The sequence below is a fragment of the Enoplosus armatus genome, chromosome 6 (genome assembly GCF_043641665.1).
Source record: "Enoplosus armatus isolate fEnoArm2 chromosome 6, fEnoArm2.hap1, whole genome shotgun sequence".
In the NCBI taxonomy this organism is placed as follows: domain Eukaryota; kingdom Metazoa; phylum Chordata; class Actinopteri; order Centrarchiformes; family Enoplosidae; genus Enoplosus; species Enoplosus armatus.
This window is the reverse complement of record NC_092185.1, coordinates 24,289,888-24,309,713: the sequence shown is the minus strand read 5'-3', so window position 1 is coordinate 24,309,713 and position 19,826 is coordinate 24,289,888. Positions and strand designations below refer to the sequence as shown.

Here is a 19,826-nt window from a genome sequence, read left to right as displayed (position 1 = left end):
GTGTGCGTGTGTGTCTGGCTAGTATGTGTGCATGAGAGGATGCAATCTCAAGGCGAGACTACATAAGGCAGATGCAATTACAAATGCAATTGCGAGGCTCTTACTGGTCTGTGTCGTGATTATTAGCCTAGTGAATGCATCTCTTAACATCTGAATGGACGTTCATCAACACACACACAGACTCTTCGGCATCACCACCGGCCTTTGTCTTGAATTTTAAAGAGACAATCTGTTCTCCCTTGTGACGACGATTTTGAGTCTTCTAACCCCCCCCCCCCCCTTTGTCTCTTGTTCATAAACACAGACACACACACACACACCAACCTCCCAAGGGCAAACAGGGGGAGAGGCACCTGTGGCCTGCCTGATTAACAGCCATTTTTGACTGAAGTGTTTTCAGTACAGCAACGATCTTCTGAGAATCCCTCTGAGATCGGTGCTGTGCTGTGGTGGGTAACTATGTCAACAACGGCCCCTCCCTACACCGACCGCAACCACTTTATGAATATGGGAATGTAAAGGTCAAGGTCTGAATGTGACTTTTACTCTTTGTCTCACAAACGCTACATACGATAACATGTTGCTACAGAATGCAAACTAGTCCGGGCTTCCTCTCAAACTACAAACCAAGTTTCTAAGCTAGAATACCACCTGATTTGCTGTGTGGTAGTAAAAAAGGAAGTGGCAACATTTAAGCACAGAATGGAAATATTTTGAGTCTTAAAACTAGATTTTGACACAGGGACCCTCGTTATGACAGGGCCATGAAGCAGGAACCACCTTAAAGCGCCTTAGCATGTCCGTTGTTGTTATTATGCTTTAGCGGCGCATGTTACCAAACAAACGTTCAATTAAGCGGGGGAGCTTTTGGGGCCCCTGGAGCTCTGGGATTGTGGGGTAGGATGACCACTTTCCCTAGCTGATAATGCAGCCTCGGTCCTATGTTAGCCGGCAGGAAGTCAGCGAGGCGAGGCCAGGAGTACTGGATTAAATATGTCTTTCTGGGATAAAACATTATACTGTGTAAATGTCTAAGCCTCAGAGGTTCCCTGAATGCAGCATTTATCTCCCAAAAACCAGTGAAATAAAAGTGTCGTGTGGAATTCTTGTGTGGAAACATCAACTTCTTCTGTTTGGGAAAGACTGAGAAAGACTGGCGCTTTTATCAATCAGCCTTTGTTCTTCTGATGAGCTACATTTTGTACTAGCTAGCTATCGTGTATGATTTTAAGCACTGCTGTGTCAACCAGAGCAAATTCAAACTATTACTGCATCTGCAGCCTCGCGTCCTTTCATTAATAGGTCATCAAATGAATGTTTCCTGACAGGCAACTACCATTGCTACCTTTTTTTTCTGCAACATCCATGCTTGGGACTAACTTTGAAAACCCAGGCTGAACCGTTGCCAAATCCCTGAGGGAAGTCTGGCTCGGTGCTCCGACAATGACGGATGAAATGCACCAAGAATCAGGACGGAAATTACTGTATCACTCTGTTCCGAGTAGTTTTATGTCTACAACCCAAACCGGGAGCCACATTCATAAGTAAAGTAGCATATTACATGGGTTTATTTGGGCTGTATTTCCAGTCTGCCACAACAGATGCTTCGGAGGAGAAGAGCAACTAGTACTTTTGGATGACAGCTCAGTTTTTTTTCCCCCCGGAACTTTTGGCCACAACCGCAATTTGTATCTCGTATCTTCTCCAACTGCATTCTAGGACCCAGCCTGATCCAGAGGCAAACGAACACTAATAAATATGGGGCGGTGAGACAAGCAATACAAAAACGTATTTAAGCTAGTCTAATTTAAGAGCGGCTTCATGCGACCCTCAACGCGCCATCAAACCTTTCAACGCCGTCTGAACTGTCACGACCACACATTGGCGGCAAAAACCAAGCCGAGCGTGACGTTCACTGATGATGAACGACCTCAAGGGACTTTAAAATCGGCGCGGGTTAACTTCTGGAGCATTCGGCAATGGCTGTGCGAAATATCAGACGATGCATTATAAAAATCTGCAAACCTGTCGCATGCTTGGGACAACGGTTAACACTAATGTGATTCCCATTAACTGGGCTAAACCCCGCGCGGGACTTTAAGGCACAGTGGTAAAGGACATGCTGCGAAGAGTAATCAATTCAGGTATTGACTGGAAGCAAGTCGAAGTTTGGGTGAATTGTTGCAATTCGTGCTTGACATTAGTTCAGCTTCATTTGAACATTTCGAGTAAACCATGTTTCGAAAAGGAAAGCCACATGGTTCATGGTCCTTGAAAAAGGGATTTCCTCCAGCATAAGCACGCATGAAGCATCAGATATGTGGGTCACTGCATCTGTTGAGAGTGTGGGTATCGTGCCTGTTTTGGTTTTCATATTTAATAAAAGATTATCCCGCTGTTTGTGGAAGCATATTCTCGATAAATAATTGATGCCTTTTCATTGAGTTTGTAAAACCGGGGGATTTTCCTATGTTGAACAATCCCAAACTGAGCATGTTTCTCGTGTTAAATTCATATTAGACTGTCCTTCCTATATCTGGGGGGGCGGGGGGGACCTCCCTCTCAACCAGGCCTGGGTGCGTCTAGTTGCTGAAAAGCCCCAGGGTTTGAAATAACTACTCTAATTCGGTGTGATCATGCCTTAGGAATGGATCAAACCAGGCTGGACTTGATCTTCAGGGTGTGGGTCTTTTACTGCAACCCCCGAACACTAACCCCCCGAAGACATCAAATTTCTAAGGTTTCAGTTGTATTGTCTGCTGCGCATTGCACCTGAATCATATTTACCACAGGGCGTCCTTTTTGAAAATGACCCTTGATACGATGTCATTAAAAACAATGTAATTATTATCCATACGTATATTACATTTTCATATTCATGTCACTTTGAACCGTAAACCGCGGCCCGTGAAAGTTGCCGTCGCGCATAGTTTAGCGTGTGCTTCCAGAGGCATTCCCGGCTTCAGGTGAACAATGCTTAGACAACGTTTACGGTCTTTGTCCAGTGTGGCAAACAATAACGCTCGAAAAAGGAGACAAGATGAGACGGACGGCTCCTCTAGCTCCAGCTTCTCATTTTCGTTAGCCATAGCAGCCAAGTCCAGGGGCTAACGTGACTAGCATGGTTTAGCTAATGGACAACAACTGACGCACTACCAAAGCTTTGCAGGTGGAAATCATACTTTAAAGCTTATGTTATCCACATCCTAAGATATAAACCCAATTAGAGGCTTTAAGCTAATTCGACAGTAGTTTGGTTCACAGGGTTACCGAACAAAAGACCGCTTCGTACCGAACAGTTCAGGATGCGCACACGTACCGTTATACTTCTCCTCCTGCTGTCTGCTCTCCTTTGAGGAAGGATTGTACAATTCTGGGAAGAGCGGGAATCACTTTCACTTTCTTTCCTGTGTTTGCGAGGTAAACAGCGCAATTAGCACAATGCTACAAGCTACACGCTGCTAGCTGTTCTACCTAATACGCATACTTCAACTTACAACGCATTGCCGGATGCTCTGTGCTGCAGCTCAAGTTGAACCAGTTTTTTTTTGTTGTTGTTGTTGTTTTTTTTTGACAAGACTACATGCATTTTCTTTGCAGCGGCGCCCCGCTGTGCTAACGCAGAGGTCTTGCAGAAATACACGAGGACCCTGGATTTGTTGACACGGCGCTGTTGTCGCTGCTGAAACCGGCATACGGCGGCCAAGAAACGCCAGCGTGAGAGGAGCATATTTCTGCTGGAGTTACAAGGGAAATGAAAGGTCATGCTAAGCAGTCGGAGCAGAGGTCTAGACGGACGGAAGGGGGGCAAAACTCCCGGCAAGACCACCCAATCTTTTATTGCAGCATTAAAGACGTTTGACATTTTGGTCAGAGCGACCTTCATCAGATACTTTTAGGCCGCTTATCTGCCTCCACCATATTCCAACACTGAGAAATAACAGACTGAAGCTGTGACTTTTTCTCACAGACACATGAGGAGTATTGTCAGTCCTGCCCCCCCCCGCCCCCCCCCCCAATCCAACTCTGCTATCTCCTCCCACTGATATGATATCAGAGTCGCTAGGCAATGTAGGCAGGGAAAAACAGCCGAGACTGTTGACGTCCAACTTGCTATTCTCCTGCTGTGAGCCGGTCAGGGCTTTGGTAATGAGAGCCTGGGGACCTGGCTGAGCCTGCTGTGTGTGTGTGTGTGTGTGTGTGTGTGTGAGAGAGAAGGAAGTGTGTGTGTGTGAGGACTTTATTTGCTGTGTGTTTTGTGTGTGATTCTGTATGTGCAGGTGGAAGTGAACCAGCTGCAGCCATGTGGTTCAGGTTTGTGTGTGTGTGTGTGTATATACCTACATACACGCGTGTTACGTACCCCCCCCCCCCCCCCCACCCGCCTCTCCTCCCTCCCTCCCCTTCCTCCCCTCTAATCGCTGGGCTAATTGACTCAGCCAGATTTGGCAACAGGCTTATTAGTGTCATTTCACACAACAAGGAATGACCTATGCAGACGGTGCAGCGGTGACGGTCAGGACGGAGTGCACCCTGCAATGTTATGTTCCCCAGACCCAATTTCCCTCACACACACACACACACACACACACACACACAATCCAACCATATTTCCCTCAATTGATAAAAAATGACCTACTGACAGCACTTTCATGTCTATTCCTTTTTTTTTTCTTTTTCTTTTTTTTTAAACTGATGCTGTTTCATAAAATCTCTTCCATTTCAAACTATTTCAAGTAGGGTTTAAAGCTGATCTCTGACCAGTGCCCCAACTGCTTCCTGCCGGCACTGTGCAGTTCACCCACCTCTGGCAGCACAGGGTAAGAACCTGAGGGAAACATATTGTTCTACACACAAGTTAGATTCTTTTTTGTTGTCTTTGTTTTTTAAGCCTAAAGCTGCCCTTTTTCTGTATTTTTGGCCGTCTGTCCCTTCACTCGGGCTGGCCTGAACTTCCCTCCACAGCAGCGAAATTTAATGGCACCGCATTGGTGTCGTCCCTGCCTGCAGGTAAACAAGGTGTGCGTGATTGTAGGCGTCTGTCTGCGGGAGCTGCTGTCCGGGGGGGGGGGGGACGCATTTCTATGTGGGTTTTCTCTGGTGATTAATCCTTCAGCGTCACCCAAATTCTGCCTGATGGGTGTCTCTGTGTGTGTGTGTGTGTGTGTGTGTGTGTGCGCAGAGTAGACCGCCCTTACCGCTGTGCGCGCTGAACCAGCGGGGTGCGATGTGCAGGGGCAAGGTGTCAGCCAGCGACCCCCGGGACCCCAGATAGAGCACCCCGTCCGTGTGGTGCCCTCCGCCCCCAGTGTCCTGGTAGCCGGTACCGTGGGGGGCGGCGGTAGTGCCCCCTGACCCCCCTCCGGCTCGATCCGAGTCCGTCCCTCTGGGGGTGTAGAAGCCGAAGGGCACGGCGGGACTGTGCTCGATGCCCATCCCGGCCACGGAGCTCACCGAGCGGCTCCGCAGGCCCATGGTGCCGCTCGGCCGGTAGTGGCCGAAGTGGGCCGAGGGTGGCACCGCGCTGTCATCCGTAGAGACACCGGGAAAAGCACCCCGGGGCCGCCCCGCCGTGCTCTGCTTTCCCCCCATCCAAAGCGGGAGGCAAATGGGTGGGGGTTCTGGGTGGAAACAGGAGGGGGCTCGGCTCGATCCGCAAAGGGTCGAGAGAGCCGGAACAGGCTGTCGCCCCCCTCCCCTCGCTCCTGTCTGTCTCTCGGCCTGCCTGCCTGTCTGTCCGTGTGTCTCGGCAGGCTCGTCAGCTCTGACTCTCTGCAGACGCAACAGCCCGTTCCCCTGCTGAGCGGAACATGAGCCCGCCCTGACGTCTGGATTCACCTCACCCGCAGGCAAAACCTCGACACAACCGGGAGGGAGGGGGGGGGGGTGTTGGTGGTGGTGGGGGAGATGGCTGGCGAGCCGAGTGACGCCGAAAGCCCGGAATGGCAAACAGATGCACACGCCACGCTCCCCTCGGGGTCCCAGGTGACTCAAGACGGCTGTATCATTGCAGCAACACGTCTACCCTGTCCCGCCCGGCCCGGATCACAGCAGCGCCGCAATGTTCACTCCGCTGCTCCCGCCTCATCTGATCTCAGACATCGTGACAACTGTTGCTGTCTGTCTGACCGCCACAAAAAAAAAACAAAAAAAAAAACGACGGTCTGTCTTTGATATACACCACACACACACACAAAAATGACGTCGCCGTCCGCGCTTGTCTGTCCGGTCCGGTGGTCGCTTTTTTTTCCTTTTTTTTCTCCCTTCCCCCAGAGATCGGGGTCACAGTGAAGCCGCTCCCCTGCGCTCAGATCGGCGCTCCGCTGCTCTCCGCCGCCGCCGCTTCTGCTGCTGCTGCTGCTGCTGCTGCTGCTGGCCAGACAATGGAGGCGCTCAGTGCGCAAACTCGGATCATAACAACAGACAGGACAGGGGACGGCGCCGGGAGACGGCAAAGGCACTTCGTTTTAATCCACTAACCACGGGCAATGTGAGCTCGGGGGGTTGTCTGCAGCGTTACCTGGTGGCCCCTTTGAATCGTGGGGGGGGGGGGGGACGTATGACAAGGTGTGGCAGTGGATACCAGGTGGCCCACTTTCATAGCCCAAATTGGATTTTTGTAGCTCTCGCCAATAATCTGAGATGAGAGATCACAGGACTTCATTTTAGAAGTTCTATCCAAAAAGAAGAGGAGCATTGTGACCAAATGTGACACCCCCCCCAACACACACACACAAAAAAAAACAAAATCTAGGCCGATTTGTATCACTTTGAAACTGATTTCGATATATATTATTATATTGTTATATTAACGCCCTTATCTCTCAGTCAGAAGCTCCGTTTATTCACACGGCCCATGAGAGTACACCAGGCTTGGACTGTTGACATGTCCGAAGGGTCGGGGAGTCCCCCTCCCTAGAGTTGATTTTTCTGAATGGGTCTGTTAAATTGAGGAACAGAAAAGAGAGCCACATCGTCCTTTCCATTACCCATAATCCCGCTGTGCTGCCCCTCACTGCCAGGCCTTCAGCCACAACGTGCTGTTGTCATTACCAAGTTATGCACAGATTTTGCCACCATATGCTAAATTATTGGGATTACCGGCTCACATGTTTTGTTTGGGATTACTTGGTCTAATCCTGTGTGTGTGTGTGTGTGTGTGTGTGTGTGTGTATAATTAGACTGGTTTTACTCTGTCTGGCTTTTTGTTTCTTCACAATAACACACTGCCGGCCTCGTACAGTCTCCTTGGCCTCGCTACCCAATAAGGTAAACTATGGTAAATCACTTGCTGCAATAGGTGTTAATCTGTCCTGCTGTAATGACAGCAAGCCTATAAATGGTCCCCCACTCTGCTCCTCGGGCATGCAAACACACTCTCACACACACACACACACAAACCCATGCACACAATCAACTCAAATGGTTCTAATGCAAACAAAGACAGAAGCAGAGAATTAGTGACAGTTTGTGGACGGTCACACGCAGTCTTCTTAAATCACCTTTGGGTCTCATGACGAAGAGGATAAACATGAGCATCTTAATAAAAGTGATACGCACGTTCACACAAACCTCATTTATTATATGCTTTACAGGCCTGTCATAAGCCATCAATAAGAGCAGCTTTTGGGTTGCCAGGTTGGGAAAATTTCCCCTGGCAGGTGTTCATCGTCTGCCAGGACATGGTCATTTATTACGTCCTGGAATGTGCAGTTATTCCATTCAATCACTGCAGGCGGTAGCTGCTAAACTGGCATTTTTATTTTGTCCATCTTCTGATTTCACATGAGCGAGACCCTGCAGGCGTTTGTCCCACAGTCTGTCCCCCTGCACTGCTGACACCCTGTGGTGGAGCAGAGTATTGCTTCTTCAAAGCCAACAGCAGGACCGGATCAAACGAGGCCTTGGCAAGTTCCTTCATCTGTCCAGTGCAATGTCCATGGGAGCATGATGAGCAAACTGGCAGCTTATTGTACTATTATATTTGAGCATCCCCAGCGGTACACCCCCCCCCCCCAAGTGTTTTCACTGTAAAAGGGAGATAAAGTGGAAGTCATCCTGTGGTGCAGCTACCCTCTGATGCAGTATATTGTACAGTCACAATATACTGCTGCGTCACCTTCAACTGTCTGTGCTCTCGTGTAGTTTTTCAGGCTCCCACATAGATGAGACCAGACTTATTATTGACATGGCCCGTTTATTATGACTGGAAAATAAATACATTCCCACTGTACATGTGGTTATATGACAGCATGGCTGTTGTTCTGTGCATTATATATATAGGCAGTTTAACACATCTCTGACCACTGTAATGTGTTTGACGCAGTGTTTGATATATGCACAGCCAAAAACGAATGATTATTTTTTTATTTTCAATGAATCTACTTTATCTGCCCAAACCCCAAAGATTTTCAATTTACAATCACATAATATAAAACCAAAGGATAGCATTTTTGATTGATATCAAATAATCAGTTATCAAGATTCAACACATTATGTCCCACGTTACGTCCCTACTGATCAGTCGTGTTTGAGCAGGAATTACTTCGGCGTGCAATGCTGCTCTTATTACAACCCGAATCACACATTCTCCGTGTTTAGTTTCCCTCAGACCGAAATGCTGTTTATAGTTCTCCAGGCCGAAGAACCTTCCCAGGATTCATCAGGTCCTTTGGGTCAAGGGCGTCCTTGAGACCCTGCATGACCTGGATAGCCGTGGGACCCATCTCCTCGCGCAGCAGCACTCGCTTCCCTAAGCCCACTCCGTGCTCCCCCGTACATGTGCCGTCCATGGCCAGTGCTCGCCTGGAGGCGAAACAACCACATTATTTTACTGCTCAAAATGTAGCGTTTCACTCTTCAGCCCTGTTGTGTAGCAGCCCCCGGCCTTTAACTTTCGGATGTTACTGATATCACAATATTTTTTATGAAACCAAACAAAAATAACAAAGACTGAAGCCACTAATATCTAAAATTGCCACAATTAGCTGTAACTTAACCTTAACTACACTGTCAACATAACTATCTATTCTAATATGAGTCGAACCACTTTCACACACATCACACACTCCACTCAGACGCTCAAAAATAAGACTATAACAGGTCCATAATCTCCTAGCAGCTCCAGGTAGTTTAAAGGTACACATTTGAACCAATTCAGCCTGCACTAAAAGGTACCAAAGTTAGTTTTTTTGGAGCAATTCTACTCTTAAAAGTCGGCTAAGCTAGCACATGAACACAGCGGGCAGTGTTCATGGGGATGGACACGAGGGATGGCGCGGATGGACGGGGGGATTTGACTGGATACTGTTTTTCTCAATATTCTGCTCTGATGTATTTTGGTTGCCCTTGAGTAAGACACTAACCGGTTCACAGTTCAATTAAAATGAAACCGTTGAATTGCCCGGGACAGCGGGAGCCAGCGCCTCGCACAGCAGCTCCTCAGTGTGAACAGAAAACCCCTCCGTTTTACCTTAATGATACAGATTTGCATTGTCCTTTGAACTGGGAACCGTGCAATACTTCATTTTAGTGAGGTAAAAACAGAAAAAGGCCTGAACCCTGTAGCATTTTAAGGTATTTGCACAAAAACGCATGTTAAATAAGTAAATACAACCTTATAAGTGTTGTTTTTCTTTTGGTTTTGTACATTTGTTAAGCTTAATATTACAGCGCTGTCTGGTAACCCCCCCTGTGGAGAAGGCCAAATGTTTGGTATGAAATAAAAACGAAATATATAGCTGCAGACCAATGACCATTTACAATTTGGTCAGGTGGTACATGTATATCTGAAACCCCCACCCCCCCCCCCCCACTCCAAATAAAGTCTCCACCTCTAACCTAAGAGTAATGAGGAAGAGAATGTGTTACTATCACTTCCCAGTCTCCTGAACCCTAATTGCTCACACCTATCGGCCATTATTGCTTTCAATTTTGTGTCAAAATTCACGGACAGCACACACATCCGACTGCCTTTCCAAAACCCAATACTTTAAGTTGAGTCCTCCGAAATCAATATCAGCTCAGAGAGATGGGCGAGAGTGCCATGCCAAAGGGCCGGTGAGTCTGTCTGAAGGTGGGCGAGCGTGGGTGAAAAGGATTAGGCAAAGTGTGGGGAGGATTAGGGGAGAGTGAATGACGGAGCAGATAACAAGGAAAAGTTGCTAAAAGGGAGCAGCGAGGCCCGTCCACCCGGGCAGAGCGTTTACTGGAGCTTGAAGTTCCTTCAACAACCCGGACAAGACCGGTTGTTGTTATGATAATCAGAAATTCTGGTCTACATCGAGGCTGGCATAAATAATTGAATTCAGAAGAAAATCTGCACGGTTTGAATTTCTAACCACGAACTGGCTCCCAGTTTACCGACAGTGGTTCACGAGGTATCCCCGCGGAGAAAAAGGCCTGTCGGGGGGGGGGGGTTCGGAGACGCGTTACCTGGCCAGTCTCTCAGTGAACAGATGGACCCTGCGCAGCTCCTCCGGGTCATCGGGGTCCACCACCATCAGACAGTGGAAGTTCCCATCGCCCACGTGACCTGCTATGGGACCTGGAGGTACAGGAGATAGCATCAACACTTCACTTTCTCCGTGCTGTGCGTTAGTGCAGCTGCTGTCTCTCCTGCTGCCTGCTTCCCTTTGTAAAGTGTGTCGAGACACTTTTGTGTGACTTCAAAGTGAGACGAGAGACTTTTTCCCCCCCATCTGCAATAAAAACACACTCTTTCTCAACTGAATGCTCTAAGAAGTTCTGCTGCTACAGCTTTTAATGGCTAACGTTAGCTCATGTTAGGCCCGTTTTGGTAGACATTACAGGGTAACCGACATTACTGAGTCAGCTGGATTAAAATGCAGCCTTTCTTTTCGGTGTGTTTGTAGGGAATCGGCTGAATACACTACGGTTTTATAGACTTAAGTCAAATCCGTTATAACCAGCATTTCAGGTTGTCTGCAAGTTAAATGTAAGCCTTTTGAGACCTTTTTAATACAACTGATGTTGCGTACGCTAGTCTTGACGCGACACCGTAAACGAATCAAACGCTGACCACAGCCGCATGTCATGCCCACATTAACTGGCATATACCAAAATGGTCCATAAGGCTAGATGCTGCATGTTTAGATTTACTGCGGATTTGTGAAAGAAGTACTACATCACTGGCAACAGTCGAAAACGAATCTTTGCGCTGTTCTCTTTGATTAACACTAAATCTGTAGGGAGTTTTGAATGACTGTAATCAGATCCTTTAAGACAGTATCAGTATCAATCTTGTGACTTATGGCTATGATCGTCATGTACCCCTATGAGGTGTCCTGTCAGTCCTCCTCATTTCTCTGCACTTGGCTGCTCTGCGCTCACAGCCGAGTCGCATCAAGCATTATTGACGGCGCCATTAATATCATTCTCTGCAGTGTTTTCTCACCTGTAAGTCGGTTCTCAATCAGGTCCTCCTTTGTCTCCACTATGATTTGGGGCAGTCGAGACAGGGGGACACACACATCTGTAGCGTAGGCCTGTGAAACACACACACACACACACACACACACACACACACACACGGGGGAAGATAAGGTCACAGTATTGCCAGTTGTCAAGAGGTTGTCTTTTGCAATCAGTAGGATTTAAAACGTTAATAAAGTGGGACATAAAACTGCCCCAGAATGGCTGTGGTGTTAGTGTAGCACTGAGCTATCAAATAAAACCTTTCAACCAGAGGGGTAATTAACTGCCCTGTTGTTCACCATTAAAAGGCAACACATTTAAGCCGCATCCAGTAACCCTGTACCTTGACCTCTAATGGCGTTTCCACACGGCAGTCACAGAGGAGAGTAACATTGTGGTAAGAGATGGTAATATGATACTGGACCAGCTGGACATTGTTTTATCCCTTTGGAATAGTTGTAATGAACGACATTACATCTACCTGACCCAAGGATCCTCTTCTTACACTGTTACCTGTTACACTGTTTGGTGGTGAAATGTGGTATCTCACTCTCCTTGTCCTCCTTTTCCCTGAACATGCTCCTGTGTTTTTGGTCTACGATTCATTGGGCATTTCGGTGCTAAGACCAGCTTGTAAACGGTGGACTTGCTTTACCTTGCAGCCAGGTCTGAGAGCCAGAGCGGCGTACCAGGCGTCATGACGAGCTTTCCACAACCGGTTCCGTGTTTCTGTATCTCGAGCCCACTGAAAATCGGAACCACCATTACTATGCGTGATGTCCTCTGTAGAAACACACACACCAAAATACATTTTTGTTTGCGACACTGCGACCATAACATTTTCATACATGTAGGATTTTCATCGGGTCAGCCACGAACTGCCATGCCTACATTTGCCTTTGCGAATAATGCTGACAGACCAGTTGACAGCCTGAATGTTACACAACTCATTCTACCTTTCACTCTATCTGTTTTAGGTTTTGGTAGGCTAATAAGACAACAAGCTAGCGTACGTTAGCAGTCACCTTAACGTCGTAGTTGTAAAGGTGACCTATTGTAGTTACTGGGATTTTATCTTACACTGTTACGCAGTAGCAGCAAACACAGCTGTTGGCACATTAGCATGTTCGCCGTTAGCCTGCTAACCAACATACAAGCGCTATATCCTTCCATGCTAATGTTCTTGCACCAGTGTTTAACTTGCTGACATTTAATGTATGTGAAAATGTCCAATGTTTCCATGCTATAATTTGCATGTTAACACGCTCATTATTAGCATGATAACAAGTCAGATGTCTTCTGTTAAAAGGCCGTCCTTCCATTCCAATTTGCCCTAGTGGCCAACCACGGTACTTCAACTTTAAAATCACCTGCAGCCCAAAAAGCACAGTTTAAATATTTCACTCTGGAATAAAGTATTGGACTAACAGATCGGCACGGCCATAACTAGACCTATGCAGCTAGCGTGGCTAAAAACCAACATTAGTGTTGCTGAAAGTATGAACTGCATCCATAGCTGTCACAGGGAGACACACTTCACACTTACACCTTCATGTAAAAATGAATTAACATTCATAATGACTTGAAAAGGGTTAATTTCATATATATATTAGGTTTTTATCCAATGGCAATAGTACACTGTTTTTCAGACCCTTCGTGCACTCACACACCGGCTGTGTTGACCTGTTCCTCGAGGCTTCGCTCAGAGCCGTGGAACTCCAGGAACAGCGTCGGGGTCACAGGGTAGGACAGAGAGCTGAACCTGTTGCACGCATCAATCATCACATCATCCAGAAACTCTGAACAACACACAGGGAACAAAGGCAAATATCAGAGATCTTTCGGTTAGACTTCGATCAACTTTTACCTCATGATTAAATGCGTATTTTCCAATATTTGATATTCTTTTTTTCCCCCATCTAATGTTATGACACATTCCCCGGTCTTGTATTCTATTATCCTCCCACTGCAGGTACCCACTTTCCCTTAGGGATCAATAAAGTTTCACCTCTTCCTTGTTTTAAACCGAGTTCTCCCAAACCCTGCTCATCTTTCCTCCATCTCTGGCTGGCTGTTTTATCTATCATTAAGCCTAATGATGTCAGTGTCTTGCCGGAGCAATTACATTAACATGGCTGACACTTCACACACATTTAGATCCCCTCCGGTATTGTGCTTTATGTGTGGGCCAGACTAGTCTGAGTAGCCTGGAGATGTCACTGCAGTTCATCCATATTCAGTTGCATCTTTAGTCTTGACCACATACTGTGAAGAAAGAGGCGGATTATCAAAGGCATGATCTGAGGCGATGGCTTTCCTCTCTGAGCGCGTGCAACGCTCAAACCTTTGATGTCATTGTTGAAATTCTCTTTATGCATCTCAGACACAGAAAACTTTGTCCAAATCAGCTGCAAAGGCTCCTCTCTCAATGTCTTTATGGCAAAAAGAACAATTTTCAGCACAGTCAAAATATGGCTCCGTCACATCCAACCATCCCAAAGGAGAGTTTTTATTACACTGCGTCACCCCTCTGTGCGTCGAGCATGTGGTCACACGCTTGCCGAGAACAATCGCAGACGATGGACTTCCCGCAGACTTTCAAAAGGAAGCAAACAAGATGAACTATTTTTGACACGTGTCCATCTTAAACATGCTTAAGGTGAAAGCCATCAAGTCGGATCTCGTCACTGGCCAATCGCTTATTTACAGTGTGAGGTTCTCAACACATAGGTTTTGACACAAGATGTCAGTCAAAGTAAATGAACTGCAACAGACATCTTGAGCCTTGTTTAGACTGGAGCCAGACGTGCCCAACAACAAGGGCCGTGGGTTGGGGGTGTGTGTGATGCGCTAATAAGCTAGTTTATAGCTGACAATAATCGACAGACATAAAGAAGATGTTGGGGTTTATGGCACTTTAGATTAATATTATTACGTATTACGTCAAAACACGCGCAAACACAATTACGGCAGAATCTTCACAGATGGTTATCACTTAACGCAGGACATCTTCTCTTCACGGTGAGACTGATAGGAATAATGCTGCATATCTGACATTAGTTGGGCATTATCTCCTCACCGATGCGAGCGATGGGCACTCCTGCTTGCAGAACTTGCACTGTGCTGTCTACCGCAGCCTGGACGGAGGGGAAGGAGCAGACGGCTGACACCACGGCCTCTGGGATGCCGTATAGGCGCAATGTAGTCTTGGTGATGATCCCCAGGGTGCCCTCTGAACCCACAAACAGGTTTGTCAGGTTGTAGCCTGCTGATGTTTTCCTACAGATTGACACAGACAGAAAAGAAAGGTAAGAGCACTTAAGCTGGGACCTAGGCAATGCTGCATATTTAAAAGGGTGCAAATGGCTGACGAGTACCTGGGCCGCCGGCCCCTCCCAGCCGTGTGGACGATGGTCCCATCAGCCAGCACCACCTCCAGGTTTAAAACGTTTTCCCTCATAGTTCCATAACGCACCGCGTTGGTGCCAGACGCACTGGTGGCGGCCATACCACACAGAGACGCATCCGCCCCGGGATCTGAGACCATGAAAGCACATCATTAGCGTTTCCTCAATTATTACTTTTTCTGAAAAATCACTTGGAGGGGTTAGGATTTCTCATCCAAGAACTGAAGCTACTTTAATGTCCGCTAAAAATGGGTCAAACATTTTACAAATAAAATGATTACTGTCTTTTACTCCCACAGAAGACGAAAAGATGCTCAAAGTGGAAGGAGACTCCGAGATTCAGTGATTTTGTTTTGCCAAAACCAATCAGCAGTATGGATGTGTGGTGGCACATCCATACTATATAATAGTATAATCACTATTAACAAATGACAACATGGTCAAGACTATTAGCAGCTGCTATCTCACAACAATGGAAGGTCAATGTTGCTGTTTCTCAATATTAAAAAGGCCCTGCACGCTCATGGTCCGCCCCCATGCAGGTCTTTTGCCTGAGTGGACCCCCCCCCCCCTCCTCACAAAATGGGCTCGACTGACATCTCTGTAAAGGTCTACCCGCTGAGCTTCTAGGGAAATACAGCAAAAAACTAAGAAACAGTGTGACTGACCGACAGGGAACCACAGGCCCGTGTCTCGCAGGTAGCCGTTGAGGGCCTTCCGGGTCACACCAGGCTCCACCGTCACGTCGAAGTCCTCCTGGTGGAGATCCAGAACCTGGTCCATGCTCCTCAGACTGAAGCACACGCCACCCTAAGGGCAGGAGAGAGAAACGTGTAGACTGTAAACAGCATTTGTTATTTTGTATTTTTCATGCTTATAGTGGATTTTTATATGGCATATATTCAATTTCCCATGGTAAATTTTGCCACACGGGAGGTAAAGCTGGTTAGAGCGGGTTGGGGGTTCGATCCCTGGCTCCCCCCCCGTCATGTCGAAGTGTCCTTGAGCAAGACACTGAACCCTAAGTTGCTCCCGATGGAGGCCAGCACCATGCACGGCAGCTCGGTTGCCATCAGTGTGTGAATGTGTGAGTGAATGGGTGAATGAGACTTAGCTGTAAAGCGTTTCGGAAACCGCGAAGGTTGAAAAGCGCCATCCAAGTGAGAACATTTTACCATTTAAATTTCCACGTTCTACTGCAGTTATTTTGCAATTGTGATGCATACTGAAATTCCTGTAATTTCCCATTGAATTGAACCGGCTGTAATCGACATTCATGTGATAACAATGTATCGAATGACAATGTGAAAAGTGTTGCCCGTAGTAATGAACCTAAAAGAAATAAGAGTTTCAGCTCGTTGTTCAGCTGTCCGACCTGCAGCTTTACTCTTCTGGTTCGCTCTCACTGCTCTCACAGTGTTGTTTTCAGTGAAAAGGCACTAAAAGCCCACTGTGCTCTACCCGCTCTGCAGTAAACAGCAGACGGACACAGTTAGCGACTAGCTGGTGAACATTTAGCAGCTAAGGAGCCATGTATTTCCCTCAGGAGTTGGTAGAGACCATAAACGGAAGAGAGCGAATGTTGCACTTACATTTGCCAGGTGGCCAGAAACACGACTCCAAATGAATGCGAATGTCGCCCTGTAGCTGCTGGGCGCATATATAAGCAACTGTCTGCTGACAAGTTCACTATGTCAACTCAAAACGATACGTTTTGAGTTGACGATACGAATGAAACGTTTTACAGGTTGAGCGTTCTACCGTTCCTCCACTCTATTCGCTTTCTCAGCAAGTGGCCTGGGTCAGGCCTCTGACTGATTCTAGCTCGTCTCACTTTAAAGCCAAAACCCCAAGTGCACATAATACTGTGCAATATATCAGTTTTATTACTGCTCGTATTTCCAAAGTATCAATGCACGCACACACACACACACACCCAGTCACAGACGTACTTACACACACATACACACACACACGTACAGGGGCTTCCTCTCTCTCACCTTCACCGCGCCGACCCCTCCCTCCAGGCCAGTTCCGGTGCCGAAGGGGATGATGGGAAGGTGGTGGTTGTGGCAGAGCTTAGCCAGGGCGCTGACCTCCTCCACGCAGCGAGGAAACACCACCACATCTGGGGGGCGACATCTGCAGAGCAGCGATGCAACACTCTCAGTGGCGGTCCTCCACAGTCCTCCACTAAAATTAAATCTATCTATATGAGTGTGTGTGTGTGTGTGTGTGTGTGTGTGTGTGTGTGTGCTGAACACGGGCTTCTTTCCTCTCCTCTCGCGCCCATTTGAGATTCCCTAGCTGTCTTTACGGATTCACAGGCACAGTATGGATGGATGCCCTGATGCTACTCGGTAGCGTTTTTAAAATGTTTGCATAGTACTGAATATTATGAGCGTGTGTCTGTGAGAGAGGCCGACCTGTGTACAGACTCGTCTTTGCCGTGCTGCTCTCTGACAGCTTCGCCCAGTGAGACGCCGTCCTCCCCACATATAGACCTGAATGCAGAGAGCACGCCATCCACAGCGGCACTCTGTGCAGACACAAGCGATTACACGCAGTGGAGGAGAGTGTGAAAAAGCAGGAAAAGTGTATACATATGTGTTATATATATGTATATATATATATATATATATATATATATACAACATTGTAGACTTGGATTGAACAGTACACAAAACTGGCCTTGGTATGTTGTGTTTTGTCCTCTGGCAGTGAAAAGAACAACGTGTCTAACTCCATTCAAACTCTGTCAATGTAATGGAAACAATTATTTCAAAGACTTTAACACATTCAGAGCCACTGCAACACGCGGGAGGTGAGGGTTCGATTCCCGGCCAATGCAGCTCCTTTTCCAAAAACGTAACAGACATGTTATGTGAAATGTTTTACGTACTGTACGCACTGAATAGAAAATACCCTCAGTTTAATTTACGATTATTTGACCCCAAACGGCAGCAGCAGCATCCACAGGTCAGTCAGTAGTGGAACTTAAACGAGCTTGAAGTTCATATTTCGCCAGAGTCAATACATTCCTCACGCCATAAACAGAGACTGACAGAAATTCACTCACTTACGTAAATTGAGCACAGCACCGTTATATATATATATATATATATATATATATATATATATGTATATATGGTCGCCTAACGCTAACATTAACCCAAGACCCCTCGTTCAGCTAAAAGACTTACTGCGTTAGCTAACATCTCACCTATGTTACGTTCACGTGACTGTTCAGTTTTATCATTTATAGCCTGTAATGTAAGTTAATTAAAAGGTATACGCAACAACAGCTAGGTTAATAGGTATCTTATGTCCACCATGTTGTTATTAGCTATGTCACTGGGTCGTTGTTATTATTATGCTATTGGCTTAATTAACGCTAGCAGAAAGTAACAGGCTCATACTGTGTCTGCACCAAACACAGCTACACCTCCACCTGGTGCTGTGGCACTTGTATTCTACGTTCGCTCAACGCGTGACCTCTTACAAATGCAACATTGGAATGGCGGGGTAAAGTGTACGTATTTCAATCATTTAAAAAAAGCACTTACTCTGGCGGTGTTTTCTGATTTAATGTTGCGACACTGCAGGACGCAGTGCGGACGGGACAGCAGCCGTCGGCCCGGTGTCAAGCCAAGTAACATTGTTTACCCCCGCTGCACCGGACTGCACTGACTGGTAAATACACGCCACAGCACACGGGGGGGCACAACCGATACACGACGTCCGGTAAAAAAAAAAAATTTCAGAATAAAACACAACTACTACAGAGTTACACATTGTATATTTACAAGTTAACTTTTGGAAAAACCTTCACACACTCAGTACAGCAGCAGCCTGAGTGTGTGCACTAAACACATTGTTTTGAGACATTCCATGACCACGGTTTACACATTTCAAACTCCACCACCACCAAAACTCTGTGTATTTACACTCAGTTTTGCACGTTTACATGCTATTGTCAAAACTGTTCAATTTGCATTCAAAAACAATAAGAAATTTCAAAAATGAAGATGTATAATTGGGACACTGAGCGCCTCATTTCATTCCCTGAGGACCTCTTCCAAAGACTTGTGCAGGGTGAGGAAAGGGGGCAAGTGAGGCACAGTCCAGAAGGTTTTGCAATTGCATGGGACGATGTGGCGTCTCACCAGTCTCTTCCTTCTCTTTACAGCCCGTCTCAGGATTGTGTCACTTCTCCTTCCACCTTACTCTCCATTCCTCAATCCCACAGAGGTGGAAAGTCTATGACCACCAGCCACTTCAACAGGTGTCCCTCTTGGACACGATGCATTATGGATGTATCTGCAGAGGATGTTATTTGTTGAGATGTTGCAGAGTTCTGGCCTACCATACATGAAAAGAGATATCCCGCAAGACATATGTCAAGTTTGCTGTCACATACTCCCTCTTTGTTTCCTTCCAACAGGATCATAAACCGGTCACTCCTGCATATTAATACATAGACGTCTCCTTATCACCCGAACGAAACTTAAAACCTGCCACAGAATCTAGTCCTCAACAAAGACAAAGTTTTTTTTTTGCATATTTCCTGATTTTGAAAGACAATGATCACCTTGGAACCGCCAGCCTCACCAGAAAATATCTGAATCACCTGACCATAAGGTGTCCACTGCTGTCAAAGTTCTGACTACAGCATGACAGATATTACACCAGTCCTCAGATCATTGCTTTGGCTCAAAGTTTAGTCATAGGACTGACTTTTTTGTTGTTGCTTTTTTACAATTGCTATCATACATTTCTCAATACTGAGTTCATTTATTCACTTCACATAGGACCTTTAAGAGTGTTTGTTTTGTATGTAGAGAGTAACAAACATTTTAGAATGAAGCAAAAGTCCTATTAGGAAAGATTTAGGACAAAGGCCCTTTAAGCTGATATTAAGGTTATCCTCAACTAAACGTATTATTATTTTATGCATATATATTATGTTTATTATTTCTGTAT

General features: G+C 46.5%; 2 protein-coding genes across 2 annotated transcripts in view; both read right to left on the bottom strand.

Annotated features, from left to right (window-relative positions):
• The window catches only part of znrf1 (zinc and ring finger 1), a 40,628-nt gene extending 35,024 nt beyond the window's left edge, over positions 1–5,604 (bottom strand). Inside the window, exon 1 of the mRNA XM_070908139.1 lies at positions 5,199–5,604. Coding sequence (XP_070764240.1) covers positions 5,199–5,592 — 394 coding nt within the window. The 5' untranslated portion in view covers positions 5,593–5,604. The remainder of the gene's footprint in view (positions 1–5,198) is intronic.
• Positions 5,605–8,196: 2,592 nt separating this feature from the next.
• ldhd (lactate dehydrogenase D) lies at positions 8,197–18,502 on the bottom strand. The gene is given in 11 exon segments (XM_070907737.1): positions 8,197–8,805; positions 10,435–10,546; positions 11,417–11,507; positions 12,092–12,219; positions 13,107–13,235; positions 14,516–14,786; positions 14,789–14,973; positions 15,512–15,653; positions 16,844–16,985; positions 17,270–17,382; positions 18,410–18,502. Coding segments are annotated over 11 exon segments (1,587 nt in total). The 3' UTR covers positions 8,197–8,624.
• Positions 18,503–19,826: the final 1,324 nt, after the last annotated feature.